Below are 26,190 nucleotides of genomic sequence, written 5' to 3' on the forward strand. Positions count from 1 at the left end.
GGAGCAGTTGCCTCAGAACATCACATCATGGCAAAAACCCTAAGGAAATCATGAGACTTTCAGAGGAGGTCATCTGTTGTATCCAAAATGGTAGTAGCAAACACTGCAGCCCCAGCTTTCCTACCCATTCAGCACTTGCCAATGGGATGCAGGCACGTGACAGGAATGCAGCCCCATGAAATTATGTCTTTTTCTGTCCTAAAAGTAAAACCAGGTCCCCTGAAATGTATTCTTAATAAGTAAAGGAAAGAGAATTCAGTTTATTTAATCCAATAAAGTGCCAAAGATTGATATTTATCTCCAGGTCGTCCATGTAAGAGTTACAGGAAAAAAATGTTTTTTAAAAGTTGTAAAGGTTTGTATTAATGCCCATACCTTTAACCCCTCTCATGATTCATTTTCTCCATGCTCATTCAACCCACCAAAAGATGAGGATACGGTCATATCAGGAACAAGTAGGGGTTCCATTATTTCATAAAGGCAACTGGCTCACTGAAGAAATTTCCTGTCAACTTAATAAAAATATCAAAAAGATTTAACTCTTGTAGATTCTCTGAATTCAGATTTCATGGAATGATTCAGATTTCATATATTCTATACCAGCTCCAGACAGTGTTCCAAGATTTTGTTTAGGGATTTGGTTCTTGTCCCGAAACTCCTTTAGTCTCCAAAATTGAAAAGCTTCATACTAAACTAGTTCAAATTGAAGTCGAACATATTATGAAATGTCAAGCACATATGTTTTTGCTGAGAAAGAAGAGCTGTATTTCCAAACAATTAAGAAGAAAAACATGCTAAATTTGGGAAAAAAAATGAAGTAAATATGAACAAGAGTTTACGTACACATACATATAAGCACACATGCGTGTGCACACGCACGCATGCGCGCGCACACACACACACCTTACTCTGCTGAGAAGTCAAAATCATTCACTCACTCGGTGTGTCTGTTGCATTCATCAAACAAGTAAATTATTGGTTTCTCCAGCACATTATTCTAAGTACATATGGGATAAGTAAGCAGTAGCACAAAGAATTCTGCAGTAAGTGTCAAAAAGTATTTGGAGGGTTCTGTGGGAGTACAGAGAGGGATGAAATCTGGGAATAACTTAGAGGGCAGTTATATTTTGTGGACCGGCAAGAGTTGGGCCTGGATCCTACAGGTGAAAAGTAGTGGGGGATTCACAAAGATGGGCAGATGGAATGGTTCATGGGCTTGGGAGTGAGCTGGGGATGTTGTCCTGGAAGGAGAGGTTGGAACAGGATAAAACTGATGAGTCAGGAAAAATGAATCCAAATCTGGCTGTAAGACTGATCATTCCCTTATTTCCACAGATGAAATACTGAGATGGTGACCATTTGTAAATTATCCCATATTCAGTTTGCTGAAGTTTGGACAGAACCTTTTCCAAAGGACTTTTCACAGAATCAGTTTGAAAATAGCTGTTTAGTCTAGAAAGAGAAAACCTAAAAAAAGGAAAAAAAAAGTTTCCCTATTTGTTTACCAACTCTTCATTTCTATTTGGGGTCTCTCTCCATGCCCCACACATTTGTTTTTCACTTGAAATTTGACTTTCAGTCTCTACATGTTTTCTACTCTACCATTTCTATATTTTCTTCTATAACTCAAAATTTTTTTATTCCATGGACACCTTCTTTAAAATGTGCCTGTCTCCTCTTGGTAGGTTTTCCTTCCTAAATCTATCTATCTATCTATCTATCTATCTATCTCTCTATCTCTCTATCTCTCTATCTATCTATCTGAAATACATATTTTTTGCTTAGGTTGATTATCCCTTTATTTCATTCCAATTGAGAGTAGAAGCCAACATATCTCAGCTTTTCCAATTCTAGTTACATAATATAATAAAAAGCAACCCCAAATTTGCTATATTTCTCTAAATTGGGGGGGAAGTCCTTTCACTTAATCTTCCCCTTTCTGCAAGTTCTCTGGCTTTTCTACTGACTGTATTTACAACATCAATAGTTTCCAACCAAAAATGGAGACTCATGGTCTGAAAATTGGACAAAATATTTGAAACCACAGATATTCTTGAGGCATGTGGTTTCTCTGCCCATATGCCCATTCCCCCTCTTAAATCTCCTTCTTTGCTTGACAGGCCAGATGATCTAGTCTTCTGGAAACAGAACTAAGACTTGTAGGTGCTCGACTTACTGTTTTACTACATGATATTTTCCAGGGACAACTTTCTTCAGTGGTGGAGGGGGGCGGAGAAAAGTTTTGCATTTGTTACAGAAAAACCCTACAGGCAGGGACACACCCACTTGGAAAGCAGGCTTCCCTGGAAGTGGGAGGGAACAGGAACTGGAGGTGCCCTCCTCCCAGGGATAGGAGTCAGCTAACAGCCTTCTAAGGCAGCAGGAGTGCTCACCCTGCACCAGAGCCATCAGAGACCAGTTCAGAGCCTTGCTTGCCTGTAAGTACCCACTTGTGGCTGGGAGGTGCTTCCTAACTGTTCAGGGTTGCAAAGCTTAATGAATAGGCTCTCAATCACTTAAGAAATGACCCAAGAAAGGACAGAGAAGTCAGGCTGTTTTTAACATGTACTATAATTTTCCCTTTGTTTATTTATTCTTAAAATGAGGTACCTCTTAAAATAAGCCAAACATCTGGAGTAAGTTGCTGTCACGAAGTTCTCATCAGCTGTTGGCTTTGCAGGCAATGGTGCCTGCGTAGGTGGAGGATGGTGAGCTGCTTGCCGAGGACAACCAGGAACAACCAGGTCTGTGGAGATTCGCTCCACCTCTCTCTCCTTCGGGCATGCCAGTTCCTCCTGCTGAAAACAGCTAAGCCTGCTGTGTGGACTAGAATCCCAGCCCCAGAGGGACCTCCCTAGGGACAAGCTAACCTCACATTGAGAACTTTATTTCACAGACCCTGGCAGACTTTGTAGCCTCCGGACAGCCCGTTGCATCCGTTCTGAGGAAACGTGAGTCTCCGACATCAGCATCTGTCTATGCTCGCTTCTACCCACGCTGAGGGAGACCCAGTGAGGCCCCAGCCCTGGGGCTCCTGAACAGCCTGAACCCTGAGACTTCTCCTCCTGCTTCCAGAACGCATTGGATTGGGGCTTCCCTGGTGGCGCAGTGGTTGACAGTCCACCTCCCGACGCGGGGGTCGCGGGTTCGTGCCGCGGTCCGGGTGAGTCCCACGTGCCGCGGGGTGGCTGGGCCCGTGGGCCATGGTCGCTGGGCCTGCGCGTCCGGAGCCTGTGCTCCGCAACGGGAGAGGCCACAACAGTGAGAGGCCCGCGTACTGGAAAAAAAAAAAATTAAGATTCGTTTAAAATATACTAACTAAAGAGAAATGTCAGCTTGCCACCATGGGTCTGTGGGTTATTTGGGGGCAGAATGTACCAGCGTGTCAGCACTGATGAGTGAAAATAATGGGATTTATGCCTAGCACTTGGTTTTGGTGGAACTGAAGGTTTTGATGGTTGAGGCTGGTTGGGTGGCTGGAATATGTCTATGTGACCAGCTCACTCTTGAGAGCCCACCATGAACAGAGATTAGGCTTCCTGGGAGAGAGGTGTTTGCACACATGCTGGTGTTGATTTGAGAACTGGATACAAAGCTTGTTCTGTGCAACCCAGCAGTGGAAGGACAAAGAAACCTGAGCCTGAGATCTCCAGAGCCTTCTGATACATATCTTTCTCCCATTATTGCCGCACTTATATTAAAGCTGTTTCATCAATACAGCCTGTCTGAATCCTGTAAGTCTCTCTCACAATCTAACACATAAGTAATTAATGTATAATTAGCACAGAGATAAGTAAAGACTTTTCCACTCACTTGAATTAAACATTAAGAATAGAGGATATATATTAAAGCATAATTTGATTTCATTTTAAGCTCTGTTAAAGGAGGAGTATGTGAGGAAGAGATGAAAGAACCTCAAAAAGAAAAAGAAGAAGAAAAAGGTGGAGAGATTGGGGTATATTAGGAGAAATAAAAAACAGAGGCAGAAAACCGAAAAAGAAACAGGGATAGAGAAGAAATGTGAAGATAAGAGAGACAGTTCCCTAGAGAAGATTCACCATGGAAAGGTAGGAGACCTTGACTGTCTGAGAGAGTGAAGGACAGAGAACATGTTCTTAGCTTCTGAGGTCAATTTTAATACGTAGATTTTGTTTTGTCCCCGCATACCACACAGACCACTCATTCATTTGAGCAGTAGGTTTCAGATTATATTCCTCTTTTAGATACTAACTGCATGCCAATGCCTTGTTCTCCGATTTTCTAAGGGCTGTTCTTCTTTAAATATTTAGAGATGCTTTGAGAAAAGGGATCCAGCAGTCCATATGGAGAGGAAAATGCCCTGGGCTGCTGAGGATATGCTTAAAATATTAACTCAGGAGTAGAATAAAATCAAACTAGAAACTACTCTGGCCTTTGTGCTGGAGCTGACTTGTTTCGGATGATTCCTGTAGAACCTATTGTTTATTTATTTTTAAAACTGCACTGGGGGCTTCCCTTGTGGCACAGTGGTTGAGAGTCCGCCTGCCGATGCAGGGGACACAGGTTCGTGCCCCGGTCTGGGAAGATCCCACATGCCGCAGAGCGGCTAGGACCGTGAGCCATGGCCGCTGAGCCTGTGCGTCCAGAGCCTGTGCTCCACAGCGGGAGAGGCCAAAACAGTGAGAGGCCCGTGTACCGCAAAAAAAAAAAAAAAAAAAAAAAAAAAAAACTGCATTGGGAGTGGGGAAGAGGGCATGGTGAGAGCGGGGGAAGACAAGAGGAGACAAAGCACACAAGATCCTGGTATAATAATCGTGTCTTGTCTTATTTGGTCCCCACCTATGTGGCTCCTTTTTACTGCTGTTCTTAGACATGTCAGCAGCTCTAACAGTCAGATCTGTCTTCCCTGTGAGCTGTTTGTGAAAAGACACAAGTCCAAACACCAGGCTTGTGAAAAACCCAGGCTGCATTGCAGTCCTGTAATCCCCTTTTTTCTAGAAACCTGCCTGATATTAAAGCTTTCACTTCCCTTATGGTTTCCCCCCAGGGGCATGGTGCCCCTTTTAGGACCCTTTCCATCTGTGGTGAAAGCTCAGGGGCTCAGGGGCTCACCGCTGCAAATGATGATGGCGGCTGGGAGTCACACGGCTGGAGATTTGGACTCAGAGTCTTAATGTGCTACAAAAGATGCTATGAGGGGAAAAAAAAGCTTGCAATATCTAATCTTAAACACACACACACAACACACACACGCACACACACACAGGAAATGGAGCTTAAGAAGGTCAAGGAATGTACAAAAACTCAGGCTTTGCAAAACCAAAATTAAATAAACAGAAACAATCAAATTCTGTAAATAGCTACTGGAAATGTCCTGCTAAACTCTGATGTTTTGCTTTTAGATTACAGCGTCTTTTTTCCATGGGTCTTATTATTTTAACCTCTCTTCCTTTTTAGGCATTTTAATCCCAACTGCTTTTGTTTCCTACATTTCATGTGAGGTAGTTTTGTTTTTTGTTTGTTTGTTTTGTTTTTTTAGTTTCTTTCCTAAATTTTGTAAAACATAATAGAGAGTGACAAGGATAGGACCCATGGAGATGATCTAGTAAAAGCACAGGCAGGAAAAAGAGACACATGTGGCTCGTGGAAAGACTGCCCTGTTGAGTAAACTAGAGTTTCCGTGTATCTCTCCTGTGCTTTCTTTTGCTGCATCATCAGAGTAAGGGGTATAGAGGGCCAGGGGCTGTGGCCAAGGGATTCTTCGGCCCAGCATCTCTTGCTCTAGAGCAAAAAGCTGCTACATGGGGGGCCCTGAAGTTTACGTTAAAGACTCTTTCTTTCCATGGAGCTGTGGAGGTGAGGCTGTGTGCCATGCTGGAGCCCTGGCAAAGCCAAGCCCTTGGAAACACGCAAGAACACGACATCCATAGGGGTGACACTCTCCGTGGACACCCCTAGTATGTCTAAGCCTGAAAGACATCATTGATAGAATAATCTGGGTTTTTTTCTATTCTACAGGAAAGCTAAATTAACCATAAGCTTTGTAATTTTAACTAGTAACACTGGAAGACACAGTTCACAGCTGACCAAACCCCTATTGTTCTAACACTTAGGGCTGCTGGTGCAGTGAACATGTAGCACCTAGTAAGCATCAATACATGCATGTTGACTTGGTTAATTTTTAAGAGATGAAGGGAAGAGGGTAGGAAATTACCATTACTGAGCACTAATGGTTGCCAGATAGTAGGTAATTTGCATACAGGTCTCTCATTTGGTCCTTATGTCACCATTGTGAGGTTGGGATCATTGTCCCTGTTCATTGATGAGGAATCTAATCTAATCTAATCTAATCTAATCTGGTCCAAGGCCCAGAGTTAATAGTGAAGGAGGAGAATTCAGACCCAGGTTTATCAGATTCCACAACCTATCTTGTTGTGTTTTTTCATTAACTCCCACTGTCTCTGAGAATCAATCACATAGCTGATTTATGAATATTCATGCAGAGGAAGGAATAAGTGAAAAGAGAGTGAGTGAGTGATAAATAGTGGGAAGGGAAGAAACATTTCTGAGACATCCACTCTGTGCTATGTACTCCATTACTGTGCATAAATCTAATGCACCTAAGAACCCTGTGTAATATTGATTATGATCCCAGTTTTGGAGATGAGTTAGTTGGGACTCATAGAGCTTAACTACTAGATGAGGCTATGTTGCTAGTAGGTGGTTGAATTAGGATTTGACCTGAGTTCTATCTGCCCCTAAAGCATGATCTCCTTCCGTTATGCCATCCTGCCTGGGTACAGGCATGCTAAATTCTCATCCCACCTTTGCCCTTCATTAGTGGCTCAGCCAATGGTTTAGACTCTCCAGGCCCCAATTTCTCATCTGTGAAATAACAAGATGTTCTACCTATTTCAGAGGCTTATTGGGAGCATCACATGATAAAAGCATGTGAAAGGGCTTTGAAGAGTTAATAAGTTATGAAAAATATAATTGGGATTATAAGAATATCAGAGTGAGGAATTACCAATGTTTGTCAATGTCTTAAAAGACCCACAGACAAGCTGTGTCCTGTAGCTGCTTATGTGGAGTTGGTGATTCCACACCAACTAATTCCAACTAATTCCCCAGGAAGGAAAGTTCTCTGGTTTTTCTAGTCAGTGCCCAGGGAAGCATGGGTACAGAAGAGAAAATCTGATGACACATAAGACAAAGTCCTTTTCTTTTTAAACTGGAATTCTTGGATCCAACCTTGTGGTTCTATATCTGGATTGAGTCCATGTTACCTATAAACATTGGCCCAAGAACCTCCAAAAAAATCCTGATAAGAAACAAAACACCTACCAAACATTATATCATTAGATTATTTATTTTACTTAAACTATTGAAATGCAGTCCACTAATAAACTTGAAAATTAATTGTGGCAGAACAAAAAAATGGAAACCTTTCCTATGTACTTGGGACTATAATAACAATTAATCTAAGAGACTAATTCATAAAATCAAAAGACTTGGATAATATACTCATCTAAAACCATACCACAGAGTCTGAGCTATGATTTGTATGCAGCTGTCAAATTACATGACTGATATTCAGTGAAAACATGACAAGAAATCATAAGTTATTTAATGTTCTTGGGGCTAGAAGAAACTGGAATATAATTTTCTCTCATCCCATGTAACAGGAAATGTTTGAGAATTAGGAGCATATTTATTTAACTTGGGATTTTGAAAAGTTTCAATGCAGTCATAATGCCACAAGACAGCTGATCAACACACATTAGTAGTAATAACAACGAAATGCTTATTGAGCACTTAATATACACCAAACAATATACCAAGAATTTTTCATGCATTATTTCATTTAATTCCTAAAAACAACAACATGCTGATACTCTCCTTACCCCCTTCATATAGATGGGAAAACTGACTACAAAGGTGTGAAGTAATTAGTTCAAGGTCACAGCCAGCAAGAGGAAGAGCTGGGAAATAAGCCCAGATCCCAGAGACTAGAGGCTGGGAACTACCTACAAGAATTTGAAGTCAGAGGGCCCCATTCTAATTTCCTTTTTCTCCTGCCCTTCCTTGTACTGCCTAAGAAATAGCCAGGGTTCTGAATGAGTTCAGAAGGGTGCATTTCCTCTTGTCACTTAAAAATAAAAACACTAGGAAAGCTGGTATAGGAAATGAATTAGAACAAATTAAACGTCAAAGGATGAGCAAAAACCTCGTTCTTACAACAGGATTCACACCCCTACTTCTCCTTCACTATCTACTTCAATATTTATTAAACAGAAATTTAAACAATTGAGACAATTTTTCCAGGAAATTTAAGGGCTAAGGATCACAAGATCACATGTTCTGAGAGCCCTAAGTCAGAAAATAAGGATTCCCATTTGGGTTCTAGAGTCAACTCAGCTTTCCTTCATTCCCACCAGAAATTAATTGGAATAAGGTCCTCTGAGAAACATTCTGAGCAATGATGCAAACTGACACACCCTGGCATATTATGCTGTAGATTTTCAAAAGCTTTAACGTGACTCACCTCTCCGAAGACACCCATGGAATTATTTTCCACAATCGTGGGGATTTCTGGCTTAGCTTAAAGGCAAATAAAACACAGTTAGTTAGTGGCCCTGAATGATACCCTACCTGGTCACTAGTGTGTGTGTGTGTGTGTGTGTGTGTGTGTAAAAAATTCATAACTCATCAGATATTTATTAAACTCCCACTGTGTGCCAGCAGTATACTAGATGCCTAGGAAACAAAGGTGAAGAAATCATATTCATCATCTTCGAGAAATTTACATTTTCATGGAAAATACAGATACATAAACTAGAAATTAGAATTGATAGAACGGATATAAGTATTGCTATTAAGGACATGTGGGATTTGAAGAAAGCTTTTAAGAGAAGCTTCTAACTCAACCTTGGGGAATAAGAGGAGGCTTTTGGAAGAGGCTGCATCTGATATCTGAAAGCTGCTTCAGGGTGAGTCAGGTTAAGGGAGGAATGTGGGGGAGAGGAGAGGCAGGCAGACGGAAGAGGAATGTTCTATGTGTCCAAAGGCCTAGAAATAAAGCACAAGTTATAGGTCCCTGAAGGGGCAGGAAGAACACCTGGCTCTTATTTAGTTGTTCGGTACTAGAAGAGATCAGGGGCTATTTCAGTGATTTTGTTGTCCCGCTAAATTGTAAGTGCCTTGGAGCCAGAATGCTTTATTCATCTCTCCATCTCTAGCACTTAACAGTGCCCAGCATAAAACAGACATTGAGGACATCATGTTGAACTGAAGTGACTTCAAGTAAGTTCTTTTTTTTTTTTTTTTTTTTTTTATTTTATTTATTCATTTTTTTGGCTGCGTTGGGTCTTCATTGCTGTGTGCTGGCTTTCTCCAGTTGCCGCGAGTGGGAGCTACTCTTCGTTGCGGTGCACGGGCTTCTCATTGCAGTGACTTCTCTTGTTGCAGAGCACAGGCTCTAGGCACGCAGGCTTCAGTAGTTGTGGCACGTGGGCTTCAGTAGTTGTGGCACGTGGGCTCAGTAGTTGTGGCACATGGGCTCAGTCGCTGTGGCTCGCGGGCTCTAGGGCACAGGCTCAGTAGTTGTGGCGCACGGGCTTAGTTGCTCCGCGGCATGTGGGATCTTCCCAGACCGGGGATCGAACCCGTGTCCCCTGCATTGGCAGGTGGATTCTTAAACACTGAGCCATCAGGGAAATCCCTCAAGTAAGTTCTTGAGTATAGCAGACAAAGCCCGCTATGAACCAGTGGAAAAAATATTAAGACCCTTGTCACAGATGCCATCAGTGTCTGCTACATCCACTCAGCCTCTGCTTACTGAAGGCCTCTTGCTGGGCATATATACGACCCTCTCCTGAAGATTTACTGAGGTTATGGAAACACACTCAGTCCACAAGTAGAGCAGACTGGAAGTCCCAGAGGGTTAATGGTGACAACAGGTGGGGAGTTGGTGGATAATACCCCAGCTTCCTCGCCTTTGTTTGGTGTAATTCTGATGTGTATTCTCCCAGGGTTTCCCAGTGGGAATGAGCTCTAAGCCCATAGTGCTAACTGGCTTGATCACGTACATTTTATTATCATCCTCCCTTCCTTGACATTTTTCCCACTCCTATGTTTCCTAGGACTACCTGTCAAATAAATTAATTTTATTCGAATTCTTGTCTCAAAGTTTTCTTTCAGGGGAACCCAAACCAAGATACAACCTAAAATAGTTATGGGAGGGGGCCTATTTCTGATTTCCTATTAGCAACAAATGCCAGTAGAGTGAAGGACCTGAAAGAAAGAACAATTACTAAAAGTTGCAGAGGTGATTGAGAGAGACAGATTCTTTGGGGGGCTCAGGACAATCACGTATAGAGCTTAAGAGTGCAGGAGAACAAACTTGTGATGGCAGGTGACTCCCCACTGAGGAAAGGAAAGTCAAAGGAGGCTAGTGAGAGGGATGCAGGAAGCAGCAGAGGGGAAGCTTCTGATCCCTGGTCTGCCAGAGAATGAAGGTGTTCTGGAAGAAGAAATAAACTGGACTTAGGGCTTATAGAATGGTTCAGTGATACATTTGAGTATTTATTTCAAGGTTTTCATGTTTTTGTTTTTGGTTTATTCTATTTGGGGAATCAGCCAGGCACGCAGAGTGGGTCCTGAATATGATATGTGTATACCTCTGCCAGGATCACTATGATATACACTCGGGTGACACTCCCAAATAGATTAAAGACTGTCCAAACACAACACAGCTGGCCCATTTGCTAAAGGAGAAAACCAAGAAGCAGAAAAATCTAAGTCTATGAACAAATAGGCAGAGTTTCATATTTTTAAGCATCCACTGAAAGGAGTTCAAAGAAGAAGAAAACAGAAATATAGAGACAGAGAGATGTAGAGACAGGGTGATAAAGATGAGATGTAAAAGAGTAAAAAGCATTCCAGACCAAGATGAAGGTATTTTAATGCAGCAAAGAGATACATGACATGGTTTAAATGTTGACAAGGCAATTAGATGGAGTTATGGTACAAAAACTCTTGGTCAAATGGGATACAGTTTGCCTAATGCAGAATTATTTTTTTTCACACCCCGGATGGCTGCCTCCATCGATTTGCCAATAGTCAGGCCAGATGAGTCAGCTTCATGTTTGTGCTAAGACAGTCATACCCCGTAAGTGAGTGAATGGTGATGTCAATAAAAGAGATGAACAGCCTTTCCAACTCATCACAGGGCATTGTCTAGGCTCCATAAGGAACCTGATCATCAAGGGCAATTGATTATTTCCTAGCCCATCCCCGAGGAGAGATGGAGAAAGAGGGAGGGAAGGAAGGAGAAAGGGAGGGAGGGCAGGAGGAAGAGAGTGAGAGCTGGAGAAAGAGATACAGGAGAAGCTATAAGCAAGCGACTTCAAACTAAATACATTTTGGCTGTAGCTCTTCCCACCTTTATGAACTAAAGGGTTTGCATTTCCTTCAAAATACTGAATTGTGTGACCTCTAATAATTATCAATAAGATTCTAAGTAAAAACAAAGATTTTTCACTTGTCCTATCATTCAGACAACTGAGAAAAAATCTACCAGCCCATGCTCTTCGGTTTTGTGAATTATTTTCTCTTTGTTTACTGCATTTCAAAAACAATTAATTGCTCATCCACATCACTGTTTTCCTTTTTGCCTTTCATTTAAAATGAAAAATGAAAAAACACAGTTCTTGGTCACAAAAATGAAAAATATCCAAAGCCAAGGGTTTCTGTTTATTGATGTTTCCTTGCATCACTGAGCAAAATAGAATTTTCACATTTCCCTTAAATTCACACCCTGCAGAGTCTCTGCAATTCGTTTGAGGCCACAGTGGATATTTCACCTAAGCTCCACTCTCCTGCGAATGCAGGGTCAGAGGGCCATCCCAGCAGGTTCTTTTGCTGGAGAAGCTGGACAGTCCCTCACCCCAGCTGGCCTTGGTAGGGGTGAGAGGACTCCTGCAGAGTTTCTTTGGAGCTGTGTTTATCATCTTCCTTTTCTCACACTGGCCTTATTCCACTCTGCTCCAGAAAGCAACTAAGGCAATTAGACAACTAAGCAATTAGACCCAGTTATAATTAAAGAGACTTCCAGTGTTCTCAGGAAACATTAAAATTGCACATAAGGTAGTGGTCCCCAGGAAACTGACCGATCTATGGCACCTGAACCATCACTCTTTAGCTTCCTACCCTCGTCCCCAGCCCTAACACGAATGACAAGTATCAAGGCAAGCAGAACTCCAGAATAGTGACCCTTGTGTGGCTGCTCTCCCGCTAACAGGGTGCTTCCTCTTTAGTGGAGAGAAAGCAGGAGACAGTGACAGGAGGACGGCAGGGAGTCCAGAGAACAGAAACTCTTACCAAAAACCCTGACCGTGGTGGAGCACCTGAAGATTTTGCCAGACCTGACTACAACCTGGCAAGAGAACTTCCGGCCATCATCCTGGATTTGGACTGGAGAGAGGTAGAGGCTGTAGTCTGTACCTGGCTTGACTCTGTCTTTAAATAACGTGGAATTGCTGATGGGGTGAAATTGGGTGATATTGGGTGAGAAGTGTTTCCTGAGTTCCATTATCCTCCTGATGAGACAAAATGGTTACCAGCTTTGAGCACTCAGTTGTGCCAGCTCTGGACTAGGTGTTCCACAGGCAGTAATTCATTTGTATCTTGTAACAATAGAGATGATGAATGAAGAATTGAAATTAAGAGATACTGAGTAGGTTACTAGAGAAAGTATCGTTACACTTGACTTTCAGTTATAAATTAGTGTCAGTCTCTCTTAACACAGATAGAAACTTGCTGCTCTTCTGACTAAAACTTGCCTTTCATAACCTTCCATAAGTTGCATATTGGGGGTGGGGTACAGCCCTGGGAGCTAATGTCAGATCATAATTCTCATTTCAAGCTCTGAAATCTTACTGCTAAGATGTGCTCAGGAGGCTCTATCAGTTTTACGTATTAAATCTTCACTGAACTGGATGATTAAAGTCATCCTCGCTTCCCAGCATTCCAGCATTCCTTTAGAAAAGGTCTCATTTTAGCTCCCTTTGGAGCCAGGACTAGAATGAGGTAAAGAAAGTCTCCTAGGATGCAAAATTTAAGGAAGCAGTCACTCCCAGGATCTTTTAAGTGCAGGGTGGGCACCTGAGAGTGCCTCCTTAAATTTTGTGTCCTTGGTATCTCCTTACCTCCTTACCTCAGCCTAGTTGCTGTCCTTCTGCTCTTATTTCTGTGATTGTGACCTTCAAAAAGGACACATAAGGAATAGGCTGTAAATGTTCATCTGAATTTGGAGATAAGAGTTTAACTGGAGTACTTGATTCCTCTAGTCCATATCCTTATTGTGGGTCTATGAAAAAAAGCCTTCATTATTCTTGCCTTAGCCTGAATCTCATGGACAAGGTCCCGGAGATGTCACAGTGTTGGGCAGGGTCAGTAAATGTGCTGACTAAGAGCCTAGTGAGGAGGGGACTCTTAAGGGGCATAAGCAGAGAGGAAGGGCTATGTCCTTATGCTACTTCAGTATAGCTCAATATTTTCAACTGAGTTGCTCTGAACACGTTCTGATGCACAAGCTTCTTCTCTGGAGGTTCTAATGGAGTTGTTCTGGGATCAGTCTCATCCCAAGGCACATTTTTTAAAAGGTCCTCAGAGGACCGGGGGCTGAGAACCACTGGTCTAACTCCAAACAACGGATGAATCATTATGCGTAGGGGTCGGGGAAAATGGAAGGAACTGAAAAGGAGGAGGGTGAACACGAATGCATCGGATGGGGAAGAAGTCATGAAAGAATGAAAACAAAGGTCTGTGACTTGGAATCTCTAGTTTAAAAAACGAGACAGATTCAGGGTAGAAGAAAGGGAAGCCAGGTGAGGGAGAAAATTCAAGTATGAGCTGGGAGCAGAGGAAGAAGTGGAAAACAGGAAGGCAGACTTCTTAGAGAGTTTATATAGGTATTTCCAGAATATACTTAGTAGAAACTCTTACGCAAGACAATTGTTTAGGTGAACATGGTGAGGATTGGGATCAGCTTTACCTACAGATAGACAGGTAGTACTGCCTGCAGAGAATCACAGACTTACTCCTGAAGCAAAGAACATAACTTCATACCCACATAAAGTAGGACTTAGGAGTCTGTGCCACTGCCTTCCTAACGAGGAAGGATACAGAAAATTAAAGGGAGAGAACTTATGTTCTGGAGACAGGGGCCCAAAAAGGAGCCCTGACAGCAGAAGAAACAGGAAGGCATTTCCCTCAGCGTCTGCTGATCTGGAGGCCAGTAATTAAGGAGGCAGGCTCCCCCTGCAGGTTCTTCAGCACAAGCTACGTTTTACAGCTTTTGTTTTATGCACAGGGACTGTTTTGGTGAGAATCTAGGGCTTCAGAATGCTTGATCTTTTAGTAAATGACTCGCCATTTGGAACACTTCCATCTGTCACTCTGTCGTGGAAGGGCAGTCAGAGGCTGAAGTTGGAGATCGGTGAGAAAACTGCTTTCTCCTTTACTGCATAGCTGGGGGTAACTGGCCAAGGTAGTTTAACTGATGGAGAAAAGATATTTAAAAAATTATGCAGGGGCTGCCCTGGTGGCGCAGTGGTTGAGAGTCCGCCTGCCGATGCAGGGGACGTGGGTTCGTGCCCCGGTCCGGGAAGATCCCACATGCCGCGGAGCGGCTGGGCCTGTGAGCCATGGCCGCTGGGCCTGCGCATCTGGAGCCTGTGCTCCGCGGCGGGAGAGGCCACAACAGTGAGAGGCCCGCGTACAGCAAAAAAAAAAAAAAAAAAAATTATGTAGAGTGTTTTTCGATTTTCTGGGTGCTTGACTGTTGTAGAGGAGGGATTTGTTCCTTCGTTGGGAAAGATGGATTCGGTTGCAAAGTGTGCCCTGTAATCTACAACATCAGGACAGCCTGAGAGATTCCAGAGTCTCCAGATATAAAGGGGCGAGAATCTGCATGTGAGCACCTGCCTTCGTGGAGCAAATGGGAAGAGAGGTGACAAAATGCAGGGAAACAATGAAATGTCTAGGGCTGGGAGAGGGAGAGACAATACTAACATTATACGATGACCACGACTACATTTTTATATTCTTATTAGTCATAGCTTAAATTTATTTAGCACCTACTGTGTTTGGGGCACTGTGCCAAGTTCTTTCAAGTCTTACCTTATTTACTCCTTACAACAATCTGGAATAAACCAAGGTTAGCTAACTTGCTCATAGGTCAAACAAAGAAGGTACTTAAGTCACAGCATCAAAAAAGGGACAAAGAAGCCTCTGAGACAGCACATCTTAATAAAACCAAGCCATCACAAAACAAATAAAAATTTTTTTGTGGACTATCTCGACTGAAAAATGTGTAAGAAATTCCAGGAAGCCAGAGGTCTTTGTATAAATTGGAGATTTTAGAGGTGTGGACAATTTGCTGATTGAAAGGAGCCTTTTATGATATATTGATCTACCTTTGGTGATAGGGGTCAGAGAATACACCTCAACTCCTACCTGTTAGGAATGACCTTAGGGCACCTGTTCTTCCGGAAACAGACTGGTAGGGGATCTTGCACAGAACCTTTATTCTTGCCTGTTTTTCTTTTCTTCTTTTGATAATTTAAAAAATATTAATAAATATTTCTAAAACTTCATGGGATTTCCAACTTGGTAGACCCTTACAAAACTGAATGAGGAATGTAGACTGAACTAGCTAATGTATATGATACACCTACACGAGTCCTAACACTCAATAGATGTTCAATTAATACTAAATCACTGTCCTCCAGCCTCAACTGAGTCAGCCTGCTGTGAATTCATGAGTATTTACTCTCTGCTCCACTAAACTGAAGAATTATGGAGAGTCCTAAAATGAACTCTTTAAAGATTAGTTTTTAATATGCATTGAGCATAGGTACTGTGCTAAGTTATTTAGCACCTCACAACAACACCATGGAGCCGGCACTATAACAATATAATTATAAAGCTATAATTATAATGATAAAGCTATAATTATATAATTATAATATAATTATAATTATATTATATAACTACAATTATCCCCTTTTGTGGATGATAGAGCTAAAACTCAGGCTGGGCAACGTATCCAAGGTTGTATAGGATTCTGAGACAAAAGGAAAAATGTGTATCCCTAAATGCACTTATCAGAATATTCCCCCATATTTTGCCTCAGTGGAAAAAATTAATAAACTCTCTACAATTTAACATTTTGAAAAATGACTCCATGAAGCCATGCATTGCTCAATCTTTTCTCCTGCCCTTGTTAACCTCCAAACCCGCACCCGTGGGGGGCATGATGCCATGAAGACCAAGGAACCACAGGCTGATTGGAAAATCCTGTTCTTTGAACAGCACAACAGGATCTCAAAACAAACAAAAAACATTGTGCCTTTATTTTAAAATTCGACATTTTGTCCATCATGGATTTTCCCTAAATTTTTATTTTTAAAAATATTTTATTAAGATATATATCTTGATTACTGATTTCTTGGGGCACTTCCTTAAATTTTGCACCCAAGGTGAGGACCCTACTCACTTCACCCTAATCCTAGCTCCTAGGTCACACAGCTATTAAATGTAGAGCCAGGGAAATAAAAATATGTAGAGCCAGGATTTGAAAACAATTTCCCTTGAAAAGCCATGCTATTTAATGCCTTTGCTACATACTGCTTCACAAAAGTAGTAGAATGGACAGTCCTTGACTTTTCTGCTGAGAGTCTGTTTGAGGAGAAGAAAAATTCACAAGAAAAACAAATAGAAAATCAGGACCCACAGAAGAAAAATAAACGCATAATAACATCAGAAGTTGGATAGAATAATTAGCATGATGAGGGCTGGGAGAGTTCATGTTGAATCATGGAAAACTCCTCCTGAATGTCTCTTAATGACCTGACAAACCCTAAAATAATTTGCAGAGGGGTTCCTATTTTAGTACTAGAATCAGAATTTTCAATGCAGAAAAGAGACCATGGCACATTTGATTTAGTGAGGTGACCTCATCTCTGGGTTGCCCTGAGCTCCATGTCAGAGCTGGCAGTGGTGGCCACAGGACAAGTAGGTGCTGAGTGTACAGAGCCCATTCAATAAACTCTGTTAACTGCGTCGATTGCTACTTCTTTATCTCCTAACTGCTTCCTATCTTCACTTTGCTCCATTTATTCTCCATCCACTCAGTGCTGTCAAGTAGGCTCCTTGCAAAGCTCCCCATGTCCATTTTATAGAAGTCCACAACAATATTTTTCCAATCATCACAATTGGTGGTCGACACTTTGTAGGTTGGCTAACACTTCATTATTTTTTTTAACATCTTTATTGGAGTATAATTGCTTTACAATGCTGTGTTAGTTTCTGCTTTATAACAAAGTGAATCAGCTATACATATACATATATCCCCATATCCCCTCCCTCTTGCGTCTCCCTCCCACCCTCCCTATCCCACCCCTCTAGGTGGTCACAAAGCACCGAGCTGATCTCCTTGTGCTATGCAGCTGCTTCCCACTAGCTATCTGTTTTACATTTGGTAGTGTATATATGTCCATGCCACTCTCTCACTTCATCCCAGCTTATCCTTCCCCCTCCCCGTATCCTCAAGTCCATTCTCTACGTCTGCATCTTTATTCCCGTCCTTGCCCCTAGGTTCTTCATAACCATTTTTTTTTTTTAGATTCCATATATATGTGTTAGCATACGGTATTTGTTAACACTTCATTTTTGATTATGGTGAAGACAGTTAGGGTCAGTTGCCATCAGGTAGAAGGTGACAGCTTTCTTTTCTGAATAGCTAGGCTTCCCATAGGCATGGAAAACCAATATTGTTGATGGTACCATTTCGATTTTTGTTTACATATAAAACATTACAAATAATAAAGAAGAGAATATTGAAAAGAGACATTTATAGATAAAAATTTAAAGAAGCATAAGCATCTAGGTTTTAGTTATATACCTTTATCACTAATATTGAATTGTGTGAATCTGGTATGCTTCTCATTTTCTTTTCATGATTTTAAAGAAAAAAGTCATGGATTTCTCTTTATCCACCAAGTTTGGGAACAAACATTCCCTCATCACCTCCCCCACTCCCACTACCACTATGTGCTCACAGGTCCCAGGGTCTTGGTGTAGTACATGTCTGTTGTTTGCTGGCTTTAATTATCCAGCTCAGACATAACCTAAGAGGCTTTTCCAGGTACATTTAGTCAGAATCAAATTATTTTCCCTCTATGTTGCTAGTTTTTACATTTTTATTAAAGTTGTATTTCATGGTTGGAAACATGTTCAATATAGTTTTGTATCCCTGCAGGACCTAGCACTTAAAACAGATTCACATATGTTTGTTAGATTGAACTGAAATTTATACTGGGGAAATCAGGATGATAGTATGGAATGAACACAGATTAGACTGTATTTAGAAGCTCCCAGAGTAAGCCCGCAGAATTTCCCTGTTGACTGCATGCTTGTGCCCCAGGACATAAACTAGGAAAAATATCATTTGTCCTTTCTCTACCAACTGCATTCCATCTAAATACACACATTCTATGACTTTTTCTATATCATCCAACCATGCACACGGAGCCTCAGCTGACACCGAGGGTTAGCCCTTTGTGTTTACTTAGTTACCTCTCTTTCTAGATAAATGTTGGATACACAATTTGCACCAGATGCCTTTCTACTTCAGTGTAGTCATGATCCTGGAATGTAACATTCCAAAATGCAAAGGATCTGCTCCATGAACACAATTAACACAGCCTTAGCATGGGATCAGAGACACACAGCAAATAATATTTTTATGATAACTGAGAATCCCAATAATAACCTTTCTCATGAAGGTCATAACTGAATTAATTAGATTTTATAAAATTCCACATACAAGACATGGCTTTTGCTTTCCAGTGACTTAGATTAAACTAATTTTAGTTTGTCAAATTGTTTCCAGGGTTTAATGCAGCACTTGAAGTGGGAGTACTTTGCAGCTCCCCGGAGTTACTGAGTTCAATAAAGCAGGTTTCTACCCTCCTGTGCTCATCTTCACCATCTCTACTTTTTAACTTTTTTCTAAAAGCCACATTATATCATGTCTCTTAAGAACAATTAGTTATCATTATGATTACTACTGCCAGTTTAATAGGAAACTAAAGCACTAAAAAATGGATTGAGGGGATATTTATGTTCTCGGCAGACCTACAACAGTCATGACATAAAGAACTGTAGTTTATTCCTTAATAATGAGAGATTAGATGATTTCATCTCAGGCTTGCTGAATCCCACAGTGCCAGCAGTATGGAGTACGGATGTAAATTAGAGGAGCAAATAGATTTTGACATTTTAAAAGGGAATGCACAGTTGGAATTTGATCAGCACATTTGCCAATATGATGTTCCCTGTGAAAAGAAGTTTCTTTCAAAAAGATTCCTCAATTTGTCTCAGTTATGATGCATTCTTTAAACTGAGAGCATGGCTTGAAGTTCCAGTAGAAGTTAAGGACTCATTCTCTCACTGTGTGACCTTAGGTGCAATCTCTCCATCCCTTATTTATCCTAAATGTGTTGGCAGGATTCACAGATGTTAGTTTCTTTGAAGAAAACTGTTAGATAGAGGATGTCTTATCAGTTATCTAGTCATTGATACTTAATGAGCTGCTCATTAACCAATCAGACAGCCAGCATGAGGTTTAGTGATCATCCATTTAATATGAGGCCAACGAATAGGACTGTGAGGGAAGGGGACAAAGAGAAATGAAACAATTCAATTATGTATTAGATATTTACTGAGTGCCTATGTTCTAGGCAGTATATTAGATGCTAGGGGTTTTTGAAATGAGTGGTGCAGCTTTTTGCCCTGGAGAAGCTCAGCGTCACAGAAAAGACATAAGCTGACTGAAAGCTTTAACAATTGCTTGGAAAAACAGATTAGACACCCTTCAGATAAGATAAGTCCACTACAGATCAACTGACTAGCCAGCAAAAATCTGTAGAGTAAAGCTTATTAAACTTTAGTCTTTTTAAACTTTTATTTTATTTTATTTTTTTATTATTATTCTTTAAAAAAATTTTATTTTATGCTGGAGTATTGTTGATTAACAGTGTTTTGTTGGTTTCAGGTGTACAGCAAAGTGATTCAGTTATATATATACATGTATCTGTTCTTTTTCAAATTCTTTTCCCACTTAGGTTATTACAGAATATTGAGCACAGGGAACTCTGCTCAATATTCTGTAAACTTTAGTCTTATTTATTACTATTAGATTTTACTATTCCCATTGATAGTGAATTTGTGATAATTAGGGTAGAAACGTTTCGCCCATTGGTGGTATATATTAATAATGTAAACAAGGTATAGATACTGCATTTTCATTACAGTAATGTTTAGTTCAGCAGGTTTCTGACTTCCTGACATAATCTCCACTTTAAAATTTTTTTTCTAAGAGCCACACTGTATCACATTTGTTAAGAACAATTGACTTATACAAATGATGGGTATAATGTCAGGCAGGAAGTCTTACATTTTGGAAACCAAACCCTAAAAGGGGGAAAAAATGTGGTTTTTGACAGATGACAAGGAGACATTGTGGATTTTAGGACAATTTGAGAAAGTTATTTTATAATATCTTTTGATCCTACTGACTATCCAAAAATATCTAGACAGTAAAAAATTATCAGTAGGTTGTATTTTAAGGCCTACTTGCAAGTCAATTATTTTGGATTTGGCACATCCTCAGAGAAATCTTTTTATATGAAGGTTCTAGTTTCCAAGACAGCCCACAAAAATCTATTCACTTGTAACATGAATGATCAACCATGCGAGTACAGTATTTTGCAGGTGGTATCAGCTGCTATATTCACGGACTTCTATTAGTTCTGCAAGAATTTTTAACTCTTGTGTTTTCATTTTGATGATGATATGAAAAATTAATATAGTCATATTCTGGATCACCTCAATAAACACCCTATTACGTGATTCTCGAAAGTGTGTTTATGGTTATCTTTATAATTGTGTAAGACTTGTGTTATCAACTGATTTAACAGTAGTACTAGAGGTCTACTGTATATATTGGTTAAGAGCTGGCTGTCATTTGGCTGGCTTGCCTTGGAAAATTTCTCATAAAAATCCAGATTTCTGTTTTGTTTTGTTTTATTCTTTTAAGTCAGAAAACATGGCAACTACGGGCCTGTGGCAATAACAGAGCTGGGCAGTGACTGTTTCTTATTCAGCTCCTGCTTCTCTCATGCACATTTTCTCCCTATATTTGATAAGCATTAGAGTTTGTGCTTCCCAATCTAAGCAATGTTGTGTATTTTCCAGAATGGAGTAGTAGGGGTTCTGGGAAAAGGGAGTCCACACCTCTGCACATGTGTGTAAACAAGTATGTGTGAGTAGGAGCTTCTGGGGGATGTGGCTCCTCTTGGGGGCACCATCACACTTTTTTCTCTCTGTAATCACAGTTTAGTATATAGCTTGAAATATAAACTAACCTTGAGGAACTAATTTCTAAGCTCCTGCATTCACAGACCCAGAGGCTTGCTGAGTTGGAAGGAATCCTAGTGTCCTTCCTTCCCTCCCCTGGGTACTCCCCAACCTTCCACATAATGCCTGCCTCTCATCCAGCATGTGTCCTTCCCTATTGTTACTTGTTATTCATTTTTACTTCATTAATATTTAAAGATCATTGCAGTTATTCACTGAAAAGGGCAACACTTACCACCAACCACGCGAAGGTGAGCTCAGATGAAATTTCTAAGGAGATATTTTGAAAGCACGGTATTTCCAGAGTCTGATTTATCTCTATTTCTATTGTATGGTTGCATCTCCATTCATCCTGTGTAACTGTAACAAAACATAAGGTAGAAAAGATATGGATCTGTGATTGGTTTGTAAAGTGCTTTTAATCCAAGAAATGAGAACAGTTTTAGTATAGAGATTCATCTATCCTCAGGATACACCTATGAAGGGGACCCCACCTACAGTCCTCGTATAAATGGCAAAAGAGTCACTGAGAAGCACAGAGTTGTTTCTCACTGAAAAACTACAGGGAAACTACCCTAACAGAATCCAGCTCACAGTTTGTTATGTTCCTCTGCTTTAACCCCAAATTGGTGCTTTAGGCTTCAGATCACATTTCCTGGATCAGGTAGAACATAAAACGTTATAATCTAGCCTCTAATTGTCTTTTTAAAAATTTTAATAGACAATTACTTGTAGAGAACTTTTAGGTTCATAGCAAAATTGAGTGGGGAGTAGAGAGTTTCCATATATCCCCTGCCCCACCCATGCACAGCCTCCCCCATCACTAACACCCCTAACCACAGTGTTGCCTTCGTTACAATCAATGAACCGACATCAAACACATCATCACCCAAAGGCCATAGTTTATTTACATTAGGGTCCATTCTTGGTGCTGTACATTCCATGAATTTTGACAAATGTCTGGCATGTATCCACTATTGTAGTATCATATAGAATAGTTTCACTGACCTAAAAATCCTCTGTGCTCTGCCTGTTCATACCTTCCTCCTACCAAACTCCTGACATATGTTGATTGTTTTACTGTTTTCATACCTAACTGTCATTTTAGAGCTTATAAATATTTCTCCGAAGAAGAAATGACACAGAAAAACACATAAGGAACTCCAAGGAAGCACCAATAATAAATTATTTTCATTTTTAAAGTGGTATTACATGAATAGTTTTGTAGTCTCTCTTTTCAGGAAGGTGATATACATATATACATATATATATATACATATATACACACATATGTAAGTAAACTATAATAATGTCAAAAATAACTTATAGGACTTCCCTGGTGGTGCAGTGGTTAAGAATCTGCCTGCCAATGCAGGGAACACGGGTTCCAGCCCTGAGCCGGGAAGATCCCACATGCTGCAGAGCAACTAAGCCCATGCGCCACAACTACTCAGCCTGAGCTCTAGAGCCTGTGAGCCACAAGTACTGAGCCTGCACTCTAGAGCCCATGCTCAGCAACAAGGGAAGCCACCGTAATGAGAAGCCTGCGCACCACAGCAAAGACTAGCCCCCGCTCGCCCCAACTAGAGAAAGCCCACGCCACTGCAATGAAGACCCAATGCAGTCAAAAATAAATTTTAAAAAATTAAAAAAATGTATAAATGAAAACAATTCTATCATCCTAATATCCTGAAAATCTTATTTCTTTTTTTCTATATCTATACAAATCTTATTTGTATGCATGTATTTTTTTTATACTTTGCAATTTTATTAACCAAAAAGTGTCACCTATATTTTTACTTAAAATGTTTTGCATGATTCTTAAGTTATTTGTGGTTGAAATTTTTAGATGCTTTATGTCATATATACACATCATCATTTGTTCAGTAATTTTCAATTATTGAAGCATATGCTTTTTCAGTTTGGGTTTTTACCTTATTTAAACTATTACAATCTTTATAGTAAGGATCATCCTTAAACTAGCAGTTTCTTTTGATCATTCAGCTACTTAAGATAAATTCTCTGAAGTATAACTAATGGATCATGGGGTATGAACATCCTCATTATTATCAACAGCACATTTTTTTTTAAATTGGATATTTTGAAAGTTATACCTAGCCTTTAGAACTTCGTTGTATTTCAAGCTCTCATCAGTATCAGCTGTCCTCTTCACTGATAACTCTCTCCTCCCCCCCTTCCTTAATTGAAGCCAGGCCTCCCCATTGGGGCCCATCTTCCCTGCATCATTCTTAGACAGTGGTTGTTTGTTTTCTTATACCCTTATTTCCTCAAGGGATCAGTGCCTTCTTTGCTTTCTATTGCTGCTTCAAAATATTACTCCAACCCCATAATTTAGAAGACAAAACAAAACAACAAAACCCTTGTCTTTTATGGTTAAAGGCATTTAACTATAACAGTACTTCCAAATGGAGTTACTTGTATATCACCACGAAACTTTTTTTGCCATGTTTGCATACCACCATTAATATTATTAATTTTATTTTTGAGATTATTGTAATTGTTCGACTTATATAGTTTATTTTATTTTTAAATTTTTTTTAATGAGAGAAATTTTATTTTATTTTATTTACTTTTTTGGCTGCTTTGGGTCTTCATTGCTGCATGCGGGCTTTTCTCTAGTTGTGGCGAGTGGGGGCTACCCTTCGTTGAGGTGCACAGCTGTGGCATGCGGGCTTAGTAGTTGTGGCTCACGGGCTCTAGAGCGCAGGCTCAGTAGTTGTGGTGCACGGGCTTAGCTGCTCTGCGGCATGTGGGATCTTCCAGGACCAGGGCTCGAACCCATGTCCCCTCCATTGGCAGGGGGATCCTTAACCAATGCACCACGAGGGAAGTCCCTATCAGTTTATTTTAAACAGAGACTGACCTAGGCACATATTTGTGTAGTTTATGAAATCCATTTGGTACATTAACTCTATTTTAATGTGCATTACCCAAATACAAAAGTATTAAATTTTTGTAAAGTTTGTCCAGATTCTGGGAAGTTGGAAATACAAGTGGCATAACTCTTTGAATATTCCTGAAATTCCTAATAAAAACAGACTAACTACAGTAGCAAAACTGAACACAATATCTACAGCAATATCTTCTACGGGAACACTAAATAACAATATATCACCATTAATAGGTGGAGACAAACCACTAGACCACTGTGATATCAGCAACTGTGCAAAAAGAAACAGGAAAATCAACTGGGCTCCTGATGGCCCTTAGAACTAGAGAACTCTCCCCCTGCCCCAGAAAAAAACCAACAGGCAATCACTGGGGAAAAAGGCAGACTAATCTGAGAATAGCAGCAGAAATGCAGAAAGAAGTATGTAGGCACCAAATTACCAGAGCCTTCTAGGGAAAGAAGAAAAGGCTTGTCAGTGTTAGAGCAGAGGGGACTTTTCAGACATATCCCATACTGAGAAGAAACCCCTGGGAGTAGAATCCAAATTAAACAGGACAGGCCCAACAGGAGAAAGCAAAGAGGCAATTTAGATAAAGTGAGGGATAGGAGGAAAGGAAGTACATCTCACAAAGTACAGTGGCATATAATTTACCTTGAACATAACAGAAGAAAGAGCGCTAGAGAAACTGAAGACTCTAGAAAAGATAGCCTGGCCCACTCTTCCATGATAAAAATCAAAATCCATTTAACTTAAACAAACTTAGATCGAGCAATAGAAAAGAAATGGGGTAGAATCACATGTAAAGATACCATAAGAAAAAAAAAGAGAGAACAAAGTAACATTCCTACAACAATAACAGCATATTAGAAAGATATGACTTCAAAATAAATAAAAACTATAGCCTACTTATTCAAACTGAGCTAAAAGAAATAAAGAAAATGATATAAGCTATGAAAAATTTTAGAAAGACGTAAATGAGTCAATTGGAGAGAAGAAAGTTTATAAAAGATAAGTGAGAGAATTCAGGAAAGGGTTGGAAATAATAAGTCTTGAAAATCATTTCAGAAATTAAGAGTAAACTAGAACAAAACCGAGAACATATTAACACAAAAGCTAATGCATTAAAAGAAATTTAAAAAATAGAATGAGGGAAATTTTAAAATGAAATAAGTTAATAAATAATGAATTTTAAAAGAAAAAAGAGGTAAAAGGGATTCAAAGAAAGAGACAGGCAAAGAAGATAAAAAGTATGTTTAATAGAAGATACTCAAGGAAATAAACAATAGAAAAAATACTGAAAATTATAATTCAAGTACAATTTCTTAAAATAAAATGACTAGAAAATACATATTAAAAGATTATACTGCAAAAGTAGGAAAATAGTCTCAGAGTGGACATAAAGCATTTTCTTATAAAAGTATTAAACAAAGTCAGTTCTGGGGAAAGAAAATCAAATTGTTATTAACTTTTGGACAGCAATTCTTTATGTCAGGAAATAATATAGTACATATCGAATATACTCAAGGAAAGAAAATATGAGTTAAGGATATTACATTCAGTCTTTAATATGAAGACTATAAAAAACATGTTAGAGTCATGCAAGAACTCAGGGAATATTGCCCCATGAACATTTCCTGAGGATTCTCCAATAGAATATACTTCAAACTGGAGAGACATTCACATAAAGGCTAGGGGTAAGTGTTGAATATATATTTACCTTTAGCACTAAGAATAAATAATTGTTATAAGAGAGTAGTAATGAATATGTATTTTTAAATAAAGATACAGTATAAGTATCAAAAACGGGGATGAG

At 39.9% G+C, this 26,190-nt stretch overlaps 1 protein-coding gene across 1 annotated transcript in view; it reads right to left on the minus strand.

Moving 5' to 3' along the window:
* The window catches only part of CD96 (CD96 molecule), a gene marked incomplete at both ends in the record, with an annotated part of 79,850 nt that overhangs the window by 43,227 nt on the left and 10,433 nt on the right, over positions 1-26,190 (minus strand). The window contains 4 exon segments of the mRNA XM_079705405.1: positions 8,525-8,580; positions 12,361-12,550; positions 12,552-12,578; positions 21,701-21,825. Coding sequence (XP_079561531.1) covers positions 8,525-8,580; positions 12,361-12,550; positions 12,552-12,578; positions 21,701-21,825 — 398 coding nt within the window.

This window comes from Hyperoodon ampullatus (genome assembly GCF_949752795.1).
Source record: "Hyperoodon ampullatus genome assembly, chromosome: 5".
Taxonomy (NCBI): domain Eukaryota; kingdom Metazoa; phylum Chordata; class Mammalia; order Artiodactyla; family Ziphiidae; genus Hyperoodon; species Hyperoodon ampullatus.